This window comes from Cynara cardunculus, assembly GCF_001531365.2.
Source record: "Cynara cardunculus var. scolymus isolate 2C chromosome LG 1, CcrdV1, whole genome shotgun sequence".
Classification (NCBI taxonomy): domain Eukaryota; kingdom Viridiplantae; phylum Streptophyta; class Magnoliopsida; order Asterales; family Asteraceae; genus Cynara; species Cynara cardunculus.
The window spans coordinates 47247147-47268440 of record NC_037528.1 but is presented as its reverse complement, the minus strand read 5'-3'; the positions used below and the strand labels follow the sequence as shown (position 1 = coordinate 47268440).

Genomic DNA, 21294 nt, shown 5'->3' with positions numbered 1-21294 from the left:
ATTGACTAAATATATTTTTATTTTAATTAAAATAAAATTTATCAAAAATCTTTTTTAAATGTAATTATTCTTTTTGTAAATGTAATTATTTTTTTGTTATATTTGTTTAATTTTATAGATCTAAATATTTTTTGGTTCAAAAAATATTTAGGGATTTAATCGTTCAAAATATGAATGTTCATTGGGTTTTTTCGGATTTTTTCACTATTTTACCACATTAACTAGTTGTACAAGTCATAAGAATGTATCCAACAGGTTTTAGAAAAATCCAAGAAGTTATTTAACATGTTTTGGATTGTTCAATGATTTATTTGTTCCAAAAAATTGTTCAATTAATTATTTAACATGTTTTAAATTGTTCAATGACTTATTTATTCCAAAAAATTATCCAATGAGTTATTTAACATGTTTTGGAATCTCCAAGCACTTATTTGTTTCAAAAAATTATCCAAATACTTAATTATTCCAAACACTAAAGCCACACAAGCAAAAAAGTCAAAGGGTTAACCGGTTTAAAAGGTAACAAGTTACTCATTGCTATTATGGGTAGATTTTTTAAAGTACAATGCCTTAATAAAAAATAATTTGAAAGTACATTGCTGTAATAAAGAAAAACAAAAGTAGAATGCTATAATAAAAATTTTTATGAAAGTAGGTTGCTCTTTTATACATTTAACCTTTTATTTTATTCTTTTAAGAAATATTTTTACGTATGGGCTTTAGAGATTGTGGGCTTTTAGGTCAATAGGGCTGCGGTAGCTTAACTTAAACTCGGCGCCGATGAAACCCTAACCACAACGGCACAGCGGCGTCCTCTTTATAAACAGCTTCTTCCTCCCATTGTCATATCACGGTTCTTCTGGTTCAGAGCAGATATTAGCGATTTAAAGTCCCTCAGGTATGGCAAACCACTTCTTTGTGTTCGTTCATTTCGTCGATTACTGAACCAAGTGACGATTCTGGATTCAATCTCACGACGGTCGTCTGAATCACGTCTTTTTGTAGGACTGTGATAAATTGATGTATTGATCCAAATTTGCTGATGGTTTTACCGTCGGTTTTCTACCATGGTTTTTTTGTGTGTGCTAAACTGATGTTTTGGCGAGCATAGTGATGATTGTTTAATTGTCCGATTAATTCATGAATGGAATAGCAAACCTCCTACTCATTCTGAATGTTCGCCTTTCTCTGCTTAATCTGTTCATTGTGTTTCATTTTGAATTTTGTTAAATCGTCTCTTTTGAACGAAAAATCATGTGCCAAAAGTTACAAATTTCATATTGTTTTTTGTCGATTTGAATTTAATAAGCTTCAATTTTGAATTATTAACTTATGTATGGAAGTTATGCTTCATCATTGTTTCTATTTCATATGTCTGAACGATGATGACGATCTTGTTTTGAGGACGAAAAGTCATTGATTCTTGTAGTTTGAAGAAGTCCTCTACATCGATTGCTATAATTATTTTCTCAGATCAATATACGTTTTGGAAATACGTTTTCTTATGTTTTTCAAAATTCTTATTACAATTTGATAAAATAATTGATTTGATTGAGATTGATTATTACACAAAAAATATGTTTCATATATTGTCAATTTCAAATCTCTGCACGATGATGATGATGTTGTGCTGAGATCGAAAGGTCTATGATTTTTCTTCTATCAAGAAGTCCTTTTCATCCTGAGTGCTATTAATTGTAACATTGTTTTTGAACCATCTCATTCCTGTAAAAATGTATGATTCAGTTCAAATTAACGTCTTTGTAATCATAATTTTTTTGCTTAATGGGTCTGAAGTTTGACTCCTTGGCTTAACTTCAATGCCATGGTGTTGAATCCAGCACCCGATATTAAATTTCTCCCTTTGTGTTATTGATTCTGTTAGATTGTACTTGTAATTTATCTAGACATCATGGAGGGTTATATAATTTCTACATTTCGATTCTGTTCACAAAGAGGTTTTGTATTAATTGTTGATTTGTTTAAAAGATTGAGATGATGGAAATGATGATTATTTCCCCAGATGATCGAATCTGAAATTACTGAGCGCTCAATTTTTTTTCTCTTTTTGGAGAAAAATCCAAGCCAGAAATCTGATCCATCTCTCAGTTTCAAGCATTTTTCATTTAAGGAATTTCATTTTATTGAATGTAGCTTTTTAATTTTGATTATATTTATTGATATTTAATGGAAGTTGGAAGTGATGATTATTTCCCCAGATGATCGAAGTTGATTATACTGAGCGCATTTTATTAAATTCTCCTTATCAGGGAGAATCCAAGCCAGAAATCTGATCCACACTCTGTTTTCATTCACCACTGATTACATTAGAATATAGCAATTTATTTATTTGTCGCATTATTTTTTGTTTATCAAACTATTTTGAAAGTCTTAACAATTTTATTACAAAAAGCACTGATTATTCTATAAGAGAGGGTGAAAAGCTTTCTGCAAATTATGTTGATTAAATTGCTGTAGAGAGCAAAAGGAAACAAAAATTGGAGTTTTGAATGGAATAGCAAACCTAATGATGATTGGAGTTTTGAATGGAATAGCAAAAATTGGAGTTTTGAATGGAATAGCAAAAATTGTGTGTGTGTGCTAAACTGATGTTTTGGCGAGCATARTGATGATTGTTTAATTGTCCGATTAATTCATGAATGGAATAGCAAACCTCCTACTCATTCTGAATGTTCGCCTTTCTCTGCTTAATCTGTTCATTGTGTTTCATTTTGAATTTTGTTAAATCGTCTCTTTTGAATGAAAAATCATGTGTTTTGATTTACTACAAATAAATTATAGTATTGACTCCTAACCTTAAGCACTTATTAGGTAAACATTATTTTTTGTTTACAAACTTTTTTGAAAGGCAACAATTTTATTACAAAAAGCTCCGAATACTATAAGAGAGGGTGAGAAGCTTTCTGCAAAATATGTTATTGCTTAAGAGAGCAAAGGAAACAACAATTGGGATGAATGCTCAATGTTTATTATTCATCAAAGTGGACTTTTAAATAGCAGCAAAAAATATAATCTACATGAACTGAAAGCTTAAAATCTTGGAAAATAATAAACATCTAAAGACCGTCTTACAATCAGGACATTATTAAACAACCTGTTTACTAGATGGGTGATCAAAACGTTATCAAATAAACCTACAAGCACTCCCATAATCTAACTGTGGAACACATGTTAGATTAAACATCTTGCTTGCTACTTCTTTCTGATGTTTCATTTTGAACTAGTTCTTTAAGAAAGTGAAATATCACATCAATGTGTCTACTTTTTCCATGCATGATTAGATTCTTTGATAATTTTATATTTGAATTGGGGTTTTTCTAACTCCATCCCCTCCTATAGATGCATGTGAGGGGGATGTGATTGTGTAGGGGGGTGGGGGGTGAGGGTGAGAGTGAGGAAAAGTTGTGAGGGTGTGAGTGAGAGGAGGAGGGGGTGAAAAGTGATGTAAGGGGGTGGGGATATCAACCCCCTTGAATTGTTGTCATAAAAGTACACGGTTCCTTGTTCATCACATCCCAATTGCTCTGTAGCTTGTCTCTGCCAAACTGTTTGATTGGCCCAACTTGATACTGCTACATACTCGGCTTTTGTTCTTTTAGCATCTCATCACTATCTCTTGTGTATATAAGATCATCAAATGTAAATACTAATGATGTGAAGATACCTGCTTTGTTTTTCTTGGTTAGATTTTACTTGTAATTTATCTAGACATCGTGGAGGGTTATATAATTCTACATTACGATTAAGAGGTTTTGTATTATTTGTTGATTTGTTTAAAAGATTTTGAGATGATGAAAATGATGACTATTTCCCCAGATGATCGAATCTGAAATTATTGAGCGCTCTTTTTTTTTCTCTCTTTTTGGAGAAAAATCCAAGCCAGAAATCTGATCCATCTCTCAGTTCCAAGTAATTTTCATTTAAGGAATTTGATTTTATTGAATGTAACTTTTAATTTTGATTATATTTATTGATATTTGGCGGAGGTTGGAAGTGATGATTATTTCCCCAGATGATCGAAGCTGATTATACTGAGCGCATTTTATTAAATTCTCCTTATCAGGGAGAATCCAAGCCAGAAATCTGATCCACACTCTGTTTTCATTCATCACTTATTACATAAAAATAAAGCAATTTTTTTTATTTTTTAGTCGCATTATTTTTTTGTTTATGAAACTCTTTTTGAAAGGCAACAATTTCATTACAAAAAACACAGAATACTATAAGAGGGGGGATAAGCTTTCTTCCAAATATAGAAAGCCACCCCCAAAAACCATGCCGAAATAGTTTTTTTTTGGTGTTAAGAGTACTTCATTGCGTTAGAACTTAGTGCTCCAAAACTTCCAAAAGTTTCTCTGGAGATATATAAGAAATCCTTATGTTACACATTCAGTGATGAAATTATTTTGTTTTTTTCTGGTTGCCTTGAAATGTGTACCGGCTCTTGGAGGTAGCATAGCTAAATGTTTTGCACAGTTGCAAATTAATTTTACGGTTGATTTATATATTTATGATATTGCATACTTGATGTTTTATTTTTAAGAATGAATCATGTATTTTGAAACTCATGAAATGTTTCTATGTACTTATATGGTTGGAGATCACAATGCATGAACCGGTATATATATATATTGAGAAATGCCTTTGTATCGAGTCAGTTTATAAGCCAATATATGTAACATAAGGTATACCTTGATATTTGGAGATTTGATGTTATGATGTTGACCTATGTAATACTTGATGTTGAGATCTCACAACGTTTGTCATAAATGTACGTTTTTAGGATGCCTTGGTTCTAATCTATTACTCCATTGATTCCATCTTTTTATTCAACCCTTCCCTGCACCTTGTTGCAACGTGAGAACAACCATGATCATCGTAGACACAAAAATAGTGCAAATTAGGAGTTTGATTATTGTCTCTAGTTAAAAATGACAACATCTTCTATGTTCCTCACCTGAATTTCGGGAGCGGTTCTACTCCAACAAAGCAGTAGATCCCAAAGATATGAAATTTATGGCTACTATAAGCGTAGACGACTAAGTAACATGAACTCCATCCTCCGGTTTCGGTTTTAGCTCTGAAGCACTATCGTTCTGGAAAGTGTCATTGCACTTATGGATAACAAAAGCGGATAAAACGAAAATCTGGCCTGCTTAATCCCATTCTCCTTGTGAATTGGACTAATACAATCAACCTAACATGACAAAGTTCTATCCGCTTTGTTAATTGGACTTGCAAGTCAGTGAGGCCTCGTTCTCAACAAGCCTTTGATAATACCAAAAAGGTTGGATCAAACTAGGGGGCATAAGTGGCAAAACATTCTAACTAATAAAGGCAAAGAAAATGTTGTCCCTAATCCAAAATTTATATGTAAAACTCTATAGTGATATATATTATATTGTTACCTTAAGTAACCTATGCATGTTTATGGATCGAAAATGTCATTTTAGCACGAAAAGGGGTACATGTGACCTAGGCACAACTTTAGTCCGTGACCTTAGTCGTTGCCTAATTCGTGTGAAGCACTAAACTCAAAGGGGGAGATCTGGGCGACCGTGCCACACGAAACAACTAGCGTTTGGTCATTTTGCATCTCCTACCCTTTCCCTCTCCTTAAGGTCGTGGCCAAGTTCATGTAGACTAAGGGGGAAATTTGGGTTATCTAAGGCATTGCTTGGTGATTTTTAGGTTGTTAGAAGATTGAATGGTTGGATCTTTAAATTTTCACCAAAACAGCTAGGGTTTGATCATTTTGCATCACCTACCCTTTCCCTCTCCTTATGTGAGGATTTGGGGGTAGAAGAGAAGTTTTTGGAAGCTTTGGAGCTTGGATTTGGTAAGTGACTTCTAGTTGTTTTGATAAAACTGTATACATGTTAAAATGTTATTATTTTAGTATCAATATATTTCTATAGATTATTTCAAATACATATGGGTTATGTGTTTTTTTTTGAAGTATATAATATTTATATACAACAAATAAAACATAAAAGCTCACACACTCTCCTCATCAAAGGTGAGGTTTGAACCTTTAACATTTAGGAGGCCAAAAACTCACATACTACTAGGCTAAATGTTTTTTGGTATATGGGCTATGTGTTTATAAGTATCTTGGGTGCATTTTGTGTTGAAAAATCTTTGAGAAATGCGTTTAGAGCAGTTTTCAGTCGTTTTGCTTAAGATTTTTATTAAATGTTGAGTAATTGATATACTCGCAATTAGTATATTTGACTTTATAAAACCCTAGAATGTTCATTTTCGACTTTTGGGGTATTTTTGAGATAAATATCATTTGAGGATGACCTTTGTCAATCTTTTACACATGTTTATTGTGTAATTGGCATAATTGCATTTTTAGTGTATTTGGACCCTTTAAGCCATTTTGAAACGTTTTGAACGAAAACCATGGTATGTTTTGGATCATGAATCACATGGGTTTGACCATTTGATGGTTATTACAATAAAATGAGTTTTATTAGCCGTTGTTACTTTTTGGGATATGAAACCTCATAAACCTTCAATGGTATGTTTTGGATCATGAATCACATGGGTTTGACCATTTGATGGTTATTACAATAAAATGAGTTTTATTAGYCGTYGTTACTTTTTGGGATATGAAACCTCATAAACCTTCAATGGTATGTTTTGGATCATGAATCACATGGGTTTGACCATTTGATGGTTATTACAATAAAATGAGTTTTATTAGYCGTYGTTACTTTTTGGGATATGAAACCGCATAAACCTTCTGGAAATATCTTGTGGCGTTTATATGACTTAACCAAATAAGTTGTGGGATATAAATGTGCTTATCGTTTAATTTTATGAACTTCAAACGCATAACATAAAAAGTTATATATATATATATATATATATATATATATATATATAGTGATAAGTTGTAAATTTGAAGTTTAGAAGATTTTAAGAATACGTAAAAGATTTATAGTATAGTCAAGATTTAGTATGAGCATACTTGCATGTGAATATGTTCGTGCTCGAAATATTGAAATCCCTATTGAATAGTTCACAAAAATTCAGTATCAAATGAAAGAGAATAAAATACTTGTTTTTTTTACATAATTTTATGACTAAAAATTTAATTATGTTTTAAGATAATTTAGATTAAAACCATGAAGTTGGCCATTCCTGACATTTTATAGGCCTGGACTTATGTAAAATTAGGAGCCCTCGATAAGTACAAAAAAACTCAATAAATGTTTTTCATTAGTAATAAAATTGGAATAGAAGAAATGCAAATAATTCATGGAGCAAAGAAATCTTATTTTTCTTTATTATAGATAAGAAAGTATTTAAAATTAACATACTGCTTATTAGATAATCATCAACCAATAGTATAGTGTATTAAAAAAAGATGGTCTTTTATCGGTTTTAACCATAAGGGTGGTGCTTGATTGGTTTGAGCTTAACTCCAAAGGCTAAAAGTATCAGGTTCAAACCCAATGAAGAATAAAAATCCCCTTGTGGCTACGGAGGTTCAAATGCGGTGATTCCGGGCTATCTACAAAGTAGGTGGTCGCTCTGGAATTAGTCGGCTCGCATAGCGGGTTGGATATGCAGGTTAATGAAAAAAAAGATGGGTTTGAAGTCCTAAAATAAAGATATGAGTTTAACCATCTCCTATAATTGGTAAGTTTTTTAAAAGGTAATGATTTTCTTAGGTTATAATAAGAAATATGTGTTATTTTGATACAAAAAGAGAACGCATGTGGAGAAAGTAATCGAGAGAGTTAATGAGAGATCAATGATAGAGAATGATTATTAAGGATTTATGGACAAGCAGAGAAACGAATTGTTGTTTGAGGACTCAAATAGAATCTTTTAGTGTGTAGCCGAATCTAAAAAAAGAGAAGAAAAATCAAATAATTGATGAAAATAATTTGAATTTCTTTTTCCTTCTTTTCTTACTCCACTAAAATAAGATGTTAAGATTAAAAGTTTATAGAACTTATATATAAGATGCATTACTGAATATATTTAGTATGAAAATTTATTGATTAATCACAAAACAATAAATAGATCGTCAAACAATAGTACAATATCATATGTAAAAGCTATTACGCAAAAAACATAAGTAAATAGTAATAGCAAACACATTACCTTAAAGTTGTTATTCGTTGAATTGTTGAAGTATGAAAATAGTCAAGCATGTAGAAATAGTAATAGCCAATAACATTATACATTGGTACCAGATAAAATATATTAGATAGACAGTAAACAATAACATATAACGATTGCCTAGTTAAATTTTATTTTGATTTTTTTCTACAATGTAATTTGTTAGTATATTTTTGGACCCTTGTTATTTACTAAATTCTTTTTGTCTATTAATAGAATTATTAAGAAGTAAACAAAGTAACGTTGATTTATGATTTCAAATTTTAAAATTAATATAAACAATAACTGATATTTAATAAAAAAATTAATTTTTTTTCATTAAATACTATGTCTATACTATCTTATAAATCAGATTTATCAAAAGTCTTAAAAATAATTTTTAATGCACAAAGTACTATACATTTATGCACAAAGTCTTAAAAGTCTTAAAAACAATTCATAATGCATTAAGTACTACTACTTTATACATTGAGTCTTAAAATTTCTTAATCTACAATTAAAATAACATACGGTATAAGTTACCAATGCACATTATTACTTTTTTTTTTCTTCATATTTCCAAGATATTTTTCACACATTTCACTTATGTTTTCACCTTCCCATACCTCTATGTCTTCTCCTCATCCCCCAATGTGAGATTCAAACTGATATTCACCATTAATTATTAAAAGTTCTTCAATTCATCTCCCATTCAATTACTCTAGAACTCTCAGTCTTGCTCTCGATCTCTTGATTCTTGTTCTTGGTGTAAATCAAACACATTTGTGGAGTCGTTTAAATATGTTGGATTTTAAATATATTGGATTTTAAACTGTCTTACAATTTTTTCCATCGATAGACTGTAATTGGAACCGTAACTCTTATTTATTTCAAATTGTATTAATATGTAAAAACCAAGGATAACTTATATCATCGTTAAATATTCTCTAATAAAACCAATGAAACATCAAAATCGTTACAATTCACGACTCCCATCACATTGCGCGAATACACAACTAGTAATATAATAAAAAAATATCCAAAAAGTCCAACCTTAATACACTTGGTTTGTCCTGTGAACAAATGATAAGTCCAAGTTTCCCATTTGCTAATTCAAAGAGTCAAAGAAGAAAAAGTGGAAAAAATTGATCTCTTTTGTCTCATTTTTCATTTGTCTACGAAACCTGTGAATCACATAAATGCTTTGTTACGTTTTGTCAACATTCATCCAAATGCATTTAATGCATACTTTTGTTTCAACTTGATTTTTGAATTTAATCACATAATTCCATCAAAATCTCGTAAATTTCTGATTACGATTGTAACTGGTTTGGTCTCCATATGAAAATTTAAGCACAATTAAGGTTTAGTTGTGTATGGTTTTGTTTACATCAGTTTGATTGATATCATGACTTGAATTATTTTATCGGGTAAAAATATTTATCAGATAAAAGTTATCACCTTCAATTACTTTATCGGGTAAAAATTATCTGCAGTCAAAATGGCATACATGAATGTTTGTAAAACCAGTAAACACTAACCGAATATCAGTCACCATTTTTTACCGGATAAGATAAGGGGCTGTTTGGTAATTGCTGAATGGTTTGGTGTAGAATGATTAAGTGGTCAGAATGAATAAGAGGCTCTCATGATATAGTGCAAAATGAAATATAATTGTTTGGTAATTATATACATTGAAATTAGAGCTTTTAATAGTTAAGGGAGATCTAGGATACAAAACTATTCAAAGAATTTTAGAACCATTAAAAAACAGATTTTTTTTTATCAAACAAAATTTATCTCTTAATAATTCAAATATTACATTTTAATAAAATTATTAAAAGATAAACAAACAATTCCTTCTTATAAAAAAAAATTATAAATGCAAATGGTTACAGAGAGGGGATAAGAGGAAGTTGACAGTGACATGAACCCACCACCGGCAAAATCTCTGGAAAGCAGACGACTTTCTTCATCTAAACCACGGTCAAACCCTACTCCCCTCTTTTCTGAATTCTGATCCACTCTTCTTCCAATTTACCCTTTTCGTTCTTGCTTCTTCAACTTCCTTTTCATCAATCTCATTTTCACAACAACTAGATCCCATTTCCCCAATCTGCAAGCAAGAAACACCTAAATCAACGCGTTTCTCTATCGTCTTCCCACTTGCAATCATAGTCTCATACTCACGGATCCTGATTCGCATCTTCTTTTCTTTATATGGCTTCTGATTCATTCCTTTTCGTCAATTGTTGTGAGCTATGGATTTGGTTTGTTAGATTATCTGGGTGAACACAATTAAACGGATCTTTCAATTTTGGGTGTTTAAAATGGGAGGAGTATGTACCGGTGGGACGTTGAAGCGGAGCACGGCGGCGGATTACGGCAATGATAAGGGTAGTGTGGAGTTTTCAGGGAAGCTGAGGTCGGTCAAGAGCTTTAGTAATCATCATCAGCAGCAGCAGCAGAAGAAGAATGATTATAATGATGGTAATGGTAATGGTAATGATGATTCAATCTTATCTTCTTCTTACACACAAGATGATGATCTGTATCATAGGAAAACGACATCGTACGATTCCGGTGAACTGTTCTTCTCGATTTCAAGAGAATTGAAACCCTCCACCCCTGCTAGGGTTGGGGCTAGCAAGGTATATGTTCAATTCCTTCCCCTCTTTCTTGTCGCCTTTGTTATTTTTTGTTAAAAGATGAGTTTGAAAAAAAATTGAGTATAGAATCATAATTTAAATCATCAAATACCCCTGATAGAAATTTGGAATCAGTTTATTGATTTCACACTTTTCTTGTAGATTCTTTTGGCTCCATGACTTGCACTTATGGAAGTAGGAATTGCTTGACTCTGGGTATGCAAAGATATGATGTTCATGTCTTGATACTTCACATGCTTTAGATTGTGAAGGTTGAATTATGGTAATGTATGTTTATGTGTGTTTGAATTATGGTAATGTAGGAGGTGTCTGGATGATAAGCTTTGGTTTCTAGAGTTGAAGAAGAGGAATAACACTATAATTCGATTATTTAGGGTGGGGTGCGTGGATGTTCGATTTGAAAGTGATTAGGTGCTATTTGAGTAAGTATACGCCATATATGTTGTTTAGATGTGATGTGGATGTTTTGAAAGTTGGAAGTTGCGGAAATGAGGATGCTTAAGTGGACATATGGTCGGACCATGCTAGACATGATTCTGAATGAGGTTTTCCGAGCAAAGTTTGGAGTTACCCCCAATAATGGATAAATTGAGAGAGGGGAGATTGCAATGGTTTAGGCACGTTTGTAGGCGACCAATGACGGGCATTGGTGAGAGAGTAGAAAGAGTGATGGTCGAAAGGGTGAGGAGGGGAGGCCGAGGAGGACATGTGGTGAGCAATTGTGGATGGACGTGGTGACTTTAGACATCACTGAGGACATGACGTGTAATAGGAGTACTTGGAGAAGGAGGACTAGGGTAGCAAACTAAATGTACCTACTTGTTACTTTGTCAAAACTTGTTATTTAACTCATAAATAATCATGAAGACAAGTAAGTTGCCAGTACACTAGAAACTCATTAGATAAACAAATGCTCATCCAAACAGGGAAACACCCCCTTATTGTTATTATTATTATTATTATTATTATTATTATTATCATATGTGGGTGAGATTAGTGGGACTCAAAATTCACATCTTTATATTGATATAGACAAGTAGTTGGATCTTAATCATCATCATATTAGAATGTTCTTGATATCAATCCTAAATGTCTATGTGGTAATGTCTGCTTATCAAGATATATATGTGAGTTTCTATACACTCACAAGCACATATAGGATGGTATAAAGGGATCCTAGTTGAAATACATGAGTCTCGTTCAGGAAAGTAAGCAACCTACATAAGATTTATACGTAAAATGTCTTTTTTTATTCTTGTTTCCTTTTTTTCTCTCTCTTAAACCAAAACCGAACTAAATGAACCCAATATATCCCATCTAAGGTGTGGTTTGGAGATGGTAAGATGTATGCAGACTTGATGTCTACCCCTAAGAGTAGAGTGGGTCATCTCTCTCTCTTGATTTCTTCTAATAATATCCAATTGCTACCTATTTGAGTATGCTATTGTACTAATGTAGTTCTTCGTCTTGCATTTTGGTAGGCACCTCATGTAAGCACGTTTCTTGGTAAAGCTGGTAGCGTAGGTCTTGAGGTCTTGGACACTCTTGGAAGCAGTATGTCAAATTTGAATTCTCACAGTGGATTTGTATCTAATACGGCTTTAAGGGGGAATAAAGTATCTATTTTGGCATTTGAAGTAGCTAATACTATTGTCAAGGGTTCCAATTTGATGCAATCCCTTTCGGAAGAAAACATCCAGATCCTTAAAAAGGAGATTTTGCATTCAGAAGGGGTGCAGTTGTTGGTTTCTACGGATATGAAGGAGTTATTATGTATTGCAGCTGCTGACAAGAGGTAATTTCATTCTTACAAAACATTGGTTGCCATTAAAGAGGGCACATTTTTGGACCCATCTTTGTGAAAATGGGTCAATTTAGGTTATATTTTACTGCTAACAAAGAAAAAAACGTAGCTGAAAAGGGAATGGGTCAAGTTAGGGTGCACATTGGTTTGAGTTTTTATGCCAGTGTTTCCTGTTGAAAGCATTTTTGCGCTCATTACATAGTATGGTTTGTCCTTATCGTAGAGAGGAATTTGAAATTTTCTCGAGAGAGGTGGTGAGATTTGGAGATATGTGCAAGGATCCACAATGGCATAATCTGGATCGTTTCTTCGTCAGGTAAAAGTTAAGTTTTTCAAGTAGCATGATAGCCAACATCTTATTTCTTGATACCAAAACATGTTTCTGAAATGTCTATATGAATCAGATTGGATCTGGATCCTGTAACAAACAAACAACTTAGAGAGGAGGCTGAAATTACAATGCAAGAACTTGCAAATCTGGCTCAGCATACTTCTGTAAGTCACTTTTTGTATCATATTCTTCTCATCTTGTGTATATGTTTCTTTGTCATCAGTCAGCTTCCTGTTCTTTATGTATATGATACAATGTATCAAGGCTCTTCTCTTTCATGACTTAGTTTCGTGGTGCCTCAAACACAATCAGTTATATCCAAGATTACAAAGAAAAATGGGATTAAAGTTTATTCTACCTTATTCGGTGTCAGGAGGACAACCCAACTCTAAAATAATGTTATAAAAACCATCCAACTTCGTTGTCTTGTTGCAGAATTGTTATTCTTTGCAAAATTTGACTTAATGTTAATGGTAAAGTACCCTATATATAATCTACCCTTTTCTTTTTCGAGTGTTTTTCCTATGGTTACATCTGGTATGAATTTGTATCTGAATAGTTTCTGCTCTTTCAATTGTATGTGCATGTTTCAAGAAATTGGTTTAAGATTGGACACTTTCTTCACGTTATATATTTCTTATTTATTCATTTCAGCCGTTTTTGGCCAGATATAAGCTACAGATTGTGTTCATGATGCTAAACAAAATGTTTATGCAGGAATTGTACCATGAGTATCATGCTTTGGACAGATTTGAACAAGATTATCGGCGTAAGCTTGAGGAAGTTGAATCTTTGCATCTTCCTCGAAAAGGTTAGCCGTCATGGAAGTCTTGTATTGTTTATCTATGCATATTTACTTTGGATAATTTTTTCTAGTTGTTATTTTTGTGGGGTTCGGTTATTTAATTAACATTTGATTCTTGTATCCTTGATAGGAGAGAGTTTGATGATATTACAAAGTGAGCTAAAGCATCAAAGAAAACTTGTGAGGAACTTGAAAAAGAAATCTCTTTGGTCCAAAAGTTTGGAGGAGGTACAAACTAATATAACTTACCATCGACCTTTCCCCTTCTCTTTCGGGGTTCAATAATTTGGCTATTCTTATCTATGCTTTGACGTGTGACGACTTTTTCATTTTGCATTTCCCGTTAGTAGGTTGTGGAGAAACTTGTAGATGTTGTCACCTTCATTCATCAAGCAATAGCCGAGGCTTTTGAAGAGAACGGTATTGCAATACAATTTAGTATGAATGTTTTCAGGATGTTATAAATGCAATCTCATCAAGTTAAATGTCCATAAACACGCACAAAAAAGAACGTTTTAGGAATTMGAGTTAGATTCCGTGTGTGCTATCATTTTCTGACTTGCGTCGTTTACATTGCCTGTTTCAGCTACAAGTTCAACAATGAATGGCAAGGATCCTAATAAGAAACGTGAAAGACTAGGCGTCGCTGGTCTTGCTTTACACTATGCCAACTTAATCACTCAAATGGACAACATTGTAAGCCGCTTTCTATTTAGTTTAGCCTCTTTTTGGTAGCCGGAAGGATGTCCAGGCCAGCTTGCACGCACCTCGACTAATCCCATGAGGCACTGAAGTTAACAGCCAGCATACCCTCCCATGGTCTGAGGGTACTTGAACTTGTGACCTCTGGGCTCTGAATAGCAAACCGAAGTCTTACCGGTTGAGCTACCCTTCAAGGTTTATTTTGTTTATTATTCTCATAGTTATTGGTTGTTTGATGAATATATGGGGTTCGATAACTTTTTGCAGGCATCTCGTCCTACCTCCTTGCCTCCTAATATGAGGGACACATTATACAACGGTTTACCAGCCAGTGTGAGGGCTGGTTTACGTTCTCGCGTACAAGCTCTTGATTCCAAAGAAGTGGTAAGTAGTCTCTCGTATGGAGTATATATATTTGCTTTGAACCAAGCCATTGGCCTACTGGTACCCGGGTTACCGGATATAAGCATCACCAAAGATTAGGAGTGTGTGCGAGTTTTGCATTATGTAAAGATTCATATACTTCAAACTATATATATCTTCGTTGAATGTGTGTTGTAATGTAATTATAAAGTTCTACTTAACGTGTTGTGGTTTGGTTCAGATGACAATGCCTCAAATTAAAGCGGAGATGGAAAAAATTCTTCATTGGCTCGTTCCTGTAGCTACCGATACCACCAAGTACGCTTCCGGATATTCGTCTCGTACACCAATGTTGCATACAATCTTCTTCAAGTTACTGATGCTTCACGCTGCTTGTTTTCTTGTGCCTGCAGAGCTCATCAAGGTTTCGGGTGGGTCGGAGAGTGGGCAAACACTGGGTAAGTGACCATTTTGATCGACTTGGACCCGTAAAAGTTCTGTTATTTTGCCGTTGTTGAATATTATTTAGGCCATGTTTGGCAACTATAAGCTAACTTATTGAAAAAGCCTCGTTTGGTTAGCATATACTACTAGCTTTTTGAGAAACTACTTCAAGGAGTGTTTCAATAATTTTCAGGCGATTTTCACTTCATTTTTCTCAATTATTCCCTAATGTTTATCCAGTTAATTATTCAAAATGTTCTTGTAGGTCATTTTACATTGCCGTCTAGCGTTTCATCTAGTGTTACCAAACATGTTCTAGTTTATCGGCTTGCTTATCATCTTATATTAGTTTGCGAAACATAGCTTTAAGACGGTTGATATTCAAACGTTGCAATTTGAATGAGATGTCGATGGACGTAACTGAAAAGAGTTCATGTCTTTGCAGAAACGAGTTTGGGAAAAAGACAGCAGGTAGTAACAACATTATTCGGCTGCAAACACTGTATCATGCCGATAAACAAAAGATGGATCGATATATTCTCGACTTGATCATCTGGCTTCACCGTCTGATTAGCCTGGTGCGATATAGAGACAACATACCCAAATACACACCTTCTCGATCTCCTCCAACTTCAAAGACGTTAAATCTGCACTCCAATGGTAAACACAAAAGGATAGAGATTTCTTCGGAGGACAAGAATCTTCTGGAAGAAGTTCCGAAACGGAGAACATTGGTTCCGGGAGTGAGCAAAAGTCAAGAATTTGTGATGGTGAAGAAGAAGAGGAGAGCTGAGATATTTGCATCAAGTAGAAGCATGGGGAGCTCACCAAGGAGAGATCTGAAGTATGCAAATGCTAATATGCTGGATGTGTTAGATGGGATTGGTACAACCAATTAAACCCATTTTTGGTTTATATTTGTTCATTATGATGTATTTGTTATGAAAAGTTGCATGAATATGTATATGTATATATGTATAAATCCTTTATGAGAGGCTTCTAGTGCATTATAACAAGTGTTAATTGGCCATAGCTTGAGCTGTTGAATTCAAATATGCATAAAGTCAACCAAAGGGTGGTGTCTGATTGGGGTGAGCTTGGCTCCAAAGGTTAAAAATATCAAGAGGTTCCAAGTCCAAATTCAATGAGGAATAAAAATTCTCTTGTGGCCACTAAGGTTCAAATGCGGTGACTCCGGGCTATCTGCAAAGCAGGTGGTAACCCTGGGATTAGTCGGCTTGCATAGCGGGTTGGATATCCAGGTTAAAAAAAAAAATGCATAAAGCCTGGGCCTTGCAAATCCGTTTTTATTTAGCAAAAATACAAGCCTGTGTAAGGGTTTTGATTGGTTATTTTTACGGGGGTTCTTGGGCTTAACTGAGCTTTTTCAAGCGAACCAAAATTTTGGTCACATCGGGCTATAGATGTGCGCTTTTCTATGCATTTCGTTGAATCTACTAAGATTACTAGTGTAATCCTACTGAAGATGGGTTTTTGAAGTTAGCTCATGGGTTGTTTGTTAACCTCTTAATAGTTCTATTAAGAGACAACCTCTGAATCGTTAAGAGGTGAATCTTGTTTAGCAAAAAGAAGTCTGTCTCTTAATAGTTCTAAAACCCTCTGAATGATTTTGTATCATGGATCTCCCTTAACCATTAAGAGCCTTAATTTCATTGTACACAATTACCAAACAATTATATTTCATTTTGTATTATATCATGAGTCTCTTAACTATTCTGACCACTTAATCATTCTGCACCAAACCATTCAACAATTGTCAAACAGCCTACCACTCTCCTTTGTCCCTTCGGGACCCACAAGGTGTAGTTCAAGAATATTCATCGGGCTTGAGGGATGAGGACTGCATGTGGGTAATCCATTTGAGGGGTTTTGTGGAACTATTGAACGTTAAAGCGATTATTTTGATTTCAAGCATTAAACATCGTTACGAGACTTTTTGAACCTTGATGAAGTCACGATGGCGATGCATGGAACGAATAATCAAGTACGCAATTCGGTTTTGTTAGATCATAAATCATGCATATAGTTCAGTTAGGTTATAAATTAAGGTTAAAATGCAACAAAATTTGTCTTAAATATTTTATTTAGGGTAATTGTAATATATTTTTTTCTTAGTCAGTGTAATAAATGTTCAGTTTTTTCTATTTCACACGGGTTTTTACCAGTAACCGGTAGATCATGTAACTACTGATGACATGAAGTCAAAATGTTAAGTTATATTGTAATTCTCAAATACTGAAAAAAAATGTCAAAATATGTAGGTTTTTTCATACGAAATGATATGAAATAGAAAAAAAAAATTCAATATTTATTATATTAATTTTAAAAAAAATATTAAGTTGTATTAATATAACAAAATAGTGAGTTGGATTAGTATTTAAGGTTTTGTTTGTATGTGACCAGGTTGCATGCATCATAGGGTGGGCGCCGTAACTAACACGACATAAGATACCGTTGGTTAACCGATACACAATTTAATACTCCAATTACATATTTTAATGTATAATTTTGTCAACCACTCAGAAAATGACATCTCCACAACATAAATAAAAAAAAGCAATAATTAATGTAAGTGTGTCTACAATTAATTGGGATCTACGTTTTCTAACTTTTGGTAGCACAAAGGGGTGAAAATTTCTATAATAATATATGATGATATTTAATGATTTGAGTATTTAAAAGATATGATAAAATATCTAATCTGTTTCAGTTTTGATTTCAGGCGTATACCATAATCTTGGTCATTGAGTTATCATGACTGATTTCTTGCAATCACAATTTATTGGGATTAGTCTAGAACACCCTTCTTAAAAAAATTGGTGTCTAGACCAATTTGCATGTCACTCGACTAATTTCATGAAACATATGGCTGAGGGGAGAGACCAAATACGTATTGTATTTATAAGATTTCAAACATTTTTTTGGGTTTATTTGGTAACATTTATTCAAAATTGCTCACTTTGAATTTGTTCAGCAAGTTTTATATATTTGGTTATTGAATCAGTTGTTATATTTTTACACTGGATTGTTAATAAGATTTGGGATCATATAAGAAGTTTTTGTATTTGTGAGAATGTAAGAAATGTGAAGATACTCTTATAGTATATGATTGATATGTTGTATTTTTTTTTTTATTAATCTGGATATCCAACCCGCTATGCGAAGCCGACTAATCTCAGGCGACCACCTGCTTTGCAGATGGCCCAGAATCACCGCATTTGAACCTCCGTGGCCACAAGGGGATCTTTATTCCTCCTTGGATTTGAACTTGGGACCTCCTGGTACTTTTGACCTTTGGAGCCAAGCTCAAACCAATCAGACAGCACCATTGTGGTTATATGTTGTATTTTGTGATGGTGCTAAGCATTACATGTCCTTCAAATTTGTATTGGAAGGTTAATTTACATGATGAAGAATTATGTGAGAATAGGAGTTAAGATGAGAAACGGATGAGAGGATTTGGACCCTTGATCACTTTTAGTCTTACCCTCACAGAAGGAATTATGCTAGAATTGATCCAGTATATCTCGGTGCATTTCATTACTGTTGATCTCAATTAGAATTGATCTGTGGAGATTCATTCTTTCCTTTTTCACTGTAACTTCCAGTTTCACCGGAACTCAACTCTCTACATATTGTAAAGACGGTTATTTTTATATGCCTTCATAGGATATAAAATTATATTTAGAGGTTTCACGGTAACTTTATCTATACTACCTTATAAACCAGATTTATCAAAAGTCTTAAAAACAATTTTTAATGCACAAAGTACTATACATTTATGCACAAAGTTTTAAAAGACTTAAAAACAACTTATAATGTATTAGGTACTACTACTTTATGCATTTAGTCTTAAAATCTCTTAATCTACAATTAAAATAACATATAGTATAAGTTACTAATGCATATTATTACATTTTCTTTTCATGTTCCCAAAATACTTTTGACATATTTCACTTATGTCTTCACCCTCTCATACCTCTATGTCTTCTCTCCATCCCCCAAGGTGAGATTCAAACTGATATTCACCATAAGTTATTAAAAGTTCTCCAATTCATCTCTTATTCAATTGCTCTAAAACTCCCGATCTCGCTCTCGATCTCTTGATTCTTCGCTCTTGGTGTAAATCAAACACATTTGTGGAGTCGTTTAAATATATTGGATTTTAAACTATCATATAATTTTTTAAGGGGTACTTTCAGATACCAGGAAAATACAAGACATCAACAAAAAAAACCTAAAGATACCAATTAAAAACTGAAAAAGTCTTTTAAAACAACTGAAAAAACCTCTTAAAATCGACCGAACAATTTTTTTCTTGAAACGATGACATTCAACTATAACAAATCATACAATTACGCAAGTCTTTGATTCATCCCTTGACAAAAATCTTGGGACCGTCACTGGTTTTTTTTTTTTTTTTTACAAAATTCCAAATCAAAATATATTAATATGAGTTGATAACAACTATTACAAATTATAAAATTATTAATAAATAATATTAATTAAATAGAAAGAGAAAGCATCTTTTATCCAATAATAGATTGAGATGGATGGATTTTTGTAATGTGAGGAGGTCCCACGATACGGTGGGCGCCGTAAGTAACACTAAATAAACCGCTATTGGTCCAGCGAAGATGCAACACGAACCACTCACAAATCAACATCTGTCCTCTCAACATGCATAACTCACAAGTTTCCACTTCTAATGTTTGTATGTTTGGTTTTAATATTTGTTTTATAAATAAAACAAATTAAAGATTTAAACCCATCCAATTATAAATTGTATTTTGAAAATTAGGGGCCGTTTACCAAAATGATTACTCGATAAGCGTTTATTATTAGAAGTCAACATTGTAATTTGTTTTACTGGATAAGATTATAGTATATCAAAACAAGGGTGGTGCCTTATTGGTTTAAGTTTGGCTCCAAAGGTCAAAAGTATCAGGAGGTCTCAGGTTTAAATCCAAGGAGGAATAAAAATCCCCTTGTGGCCACGAAGATTTAAATGCGGTGACTTCGGTCTATCTGCAAAGCAGGTGGTCGTCCTGAGATTAGTCGGCTCGCATAACGGGTTGGATATCCAGGTTAATCAAAATGGTATTGTATACAACAATTTACCCGGTAAACGCTTATCCGGGTAAGAGTCGTTACTCTCACTTACCGAGTAAGACTCTTCATCTTTATCATTGCTGTTACCGGACAAGATTTTTTACTATTGTCATGTTCATCAGGTAAGGAAGTAAGCACTTATCGGGTAAGCGTTCAGTAAACGGCTCAGTCATCTATAATCGGCTCTAAATTTTATTATTAATATTTCATAAAAAGTATATTTTATTATTATTATTAGAGAAAATTGCATTAAAATGGAACCAACTTCTAAAATCTTCATTTAGGGATCTCTATCAAACCTTTTGTTTATTTAAGGGTCTGGTTGACCTGTTAATGCTGACATCATCAAGATTTTTTGTCAACTAAGATATTCCACGTCATCTTAATTTTTTATTTTAAATCCACGTCATATTTTAAAATTGCAAATTTATTATATAAAATTAACTAAAATTAATTTTTTTCAAAAATTAATAAAAAAAAATTAATGCAATAAAATCTATTTTTCTTTCCAAATCTCGTTTTTTAAATAAAAAAATTCAAATATCAAATTGAAGATGTTTCCAAATCTCGTTTTTTTAATAGAAAAAATTAATTTATGCAATAAAAAATAAATATTAAATATCAAATGCGGAGAGGGCAGAAAGCTACAACGGCAGGAGGATATGGGACGACGGTGATTGAAGGAAGAGGGAGGGGCAACGGTTGTCGGAGAGGGTAGAAAGCTATAACAGAAGGCTATGGGACGACGTTGATTGAAAGAAGAGGGAAGGGCAACGGTTGTCGGAGAGGGTAGAAAGCTATAACATAAGGCTATGGGACGACGTCGATTGAAAGAAGAGGGAGGGGCAACGGCTGTCGGAGAGGGCAGAAAGCTATAGCAGAAGGCTATGGGACGACGTCG

The 21294-nt window shown here is 33.4% G+C and overlaps 1 protein-coding gene, 1 long non-coding RNA gene and 7 other non-coding genes across 11 annotated transcripts; all 9 read left to right on the top strand.

Moving 5' to 3' along the window:
* The first annotated feature begins 812 nt into the window (after nucleotides 1-812).
* Nucleotides 813-2217, top strand: LOC112508119. Its single transcript, XR_003068613.1, has 2 exons — nucleotides 813-898; nucleotides 1006-2217. It is a non-coding gene; the product is annotated as an uncharacterized LOC112508119 (long non-coding RNA).
* LOC112503483 lies at nucleotides 944-1048 on the top strand. Its single transcript, XR_003067993.1, has one exon. It is a non-coding gene; the product is annotated as a small nucleolar RNA Z161/Z228 (small nucleolar RNA).
* LOC112503360 lies at nucleotides 1103-1174 on the top strand. The gene has a single exon (XR_003067943.1). It is a non-coding gene; the product is annotated as a small nucleolar RNA Z105 (small nucleolar RNA).
* Nucleotides 1999-2102, top strand: LOC112503366. Its single transcript, XR_003067945.1, has one exon. It is a non-coding gene; the product is annotated as a small nucleolar RNA Z103 (small nucleolar RNA).
* On the top strand, nucleotides 2195-2299 carry LOC112503371. The gene has a single exon (XR_003067946.1). It is a non-coding gene; the product is annotated as a small nucleolar RNA Z103 (small nucleolar RNA).
* A 319-nt stretch (nucleotides 2300-2618) lies between these two features.
* LOC112503355 lies at nucleotides 2619-2690 on the top strand. Its single transcript, XR_003067942.1, has one exon. It is a non-coding gene; the product is annotated as a small nucleolar RNA Z105 (small nucleolar RNA).
* A 1122-nt stretch (nucleotides 2691-3812) lies between these two features.
* Nucleotides 3813-3917, top strand: LOC112503396. Its single transcript, XR_003067960.1, has one exon. It is a non-coding gene; the product is annotated as a small nucleolar RNA Z103 (small nucleolar RNA).
* Nucleotides 3918-4008: 91 nt separating this feature from the next.
* Nucleotides 4009-4113, top strand: LOC112503377. Its single transcript, XR_003067947.1, has one exon. It is a non-coding gene; the product is annotated as a small nucleolar RNA Z103 (small nucleolar RNA).
* A 5982-nt stretch (nucleotides 4114-10095) lies between these two features.
* LOC112529249 lies at nucleotides 10096-16313 on the top strand. Of its 3 annotated transcripts, XM_025140447.1 has the most exons (14): nucleotides 10611-10632; nucleotides 10703-10793; nucleotides 10953-11006; nucleotides 12293-12606; nucleotides 12839-12931; nucleotides 13020-13110; nucleotides 13664-13757; nucleotides 13882-13979; nucleotides 14102-14171; nucleotides 14338-14447; nucleotides 14721-14837; nucleotides 15058-15134; nucleotides 15230-15274; nucleotides 15706-16290. In XM_025140447.1, the coding sequence occupies exons 4-14, from the start codon at nucleotides 12368-12370 to the stop codon at nucleotides 16157-16159; spliced, it is 1488 nt and encodes a 495-aa protein (XP_024996215.1). In that variant the 5' UTR covers nucleotides 10611-10632; nucleotides 10703-10793; nucleotides 10953-11006; nucleotides 12293-12367; the 3' UTR covers nucleotides 16160-16290. The 3 variants fall into 3 exon arrangements, with proteins under 3 accessions (XP_024996199.1, XP_024996207.1, XP_024996215.1); XM_025140439.1 differs by lacking the exon at nucleotides 10953-11006 and having other exon boundaries at nucleotides 10490-10632; XM_025140431.1 differs by lacking the exon at nucleotides 10953-11006 and having other exon boundaries at nucleotides 10096-10793; nucleotides 15706-16313.
* The last annotated feature ends 4981 nt before the right edge of the window (nucleotides 16314-21294 follow it).

What these genes read in the sequence shown, in the direction of transcription:
- LOC112529249 (XM_025140431.1), top strand. Translation starts at nt 10,473, where the DNA reads ATGGGAGGAGTATGTACCGGTGGGACGTTGAAGCGGAGCACGGCGGCG. An exon ending in TTTGCATCTTCCTCGAAAAG is followed by an intron (nt 13,758 to 13,881) that starts GTTAGCCGTCAT and finishes TATCCTTGATAG; the next exon opens with GAGAGAGTTTGATGATATTA. An exon ending in GGAGAGTGGGCAAACACTGG is followed by an intron (nt 15,275 to 15,705) that starts GTAAGTGACCAT and finishes ATGTCTTTGCAG; the next exon opens with AAACGAGTTTGGGAAAAAGA.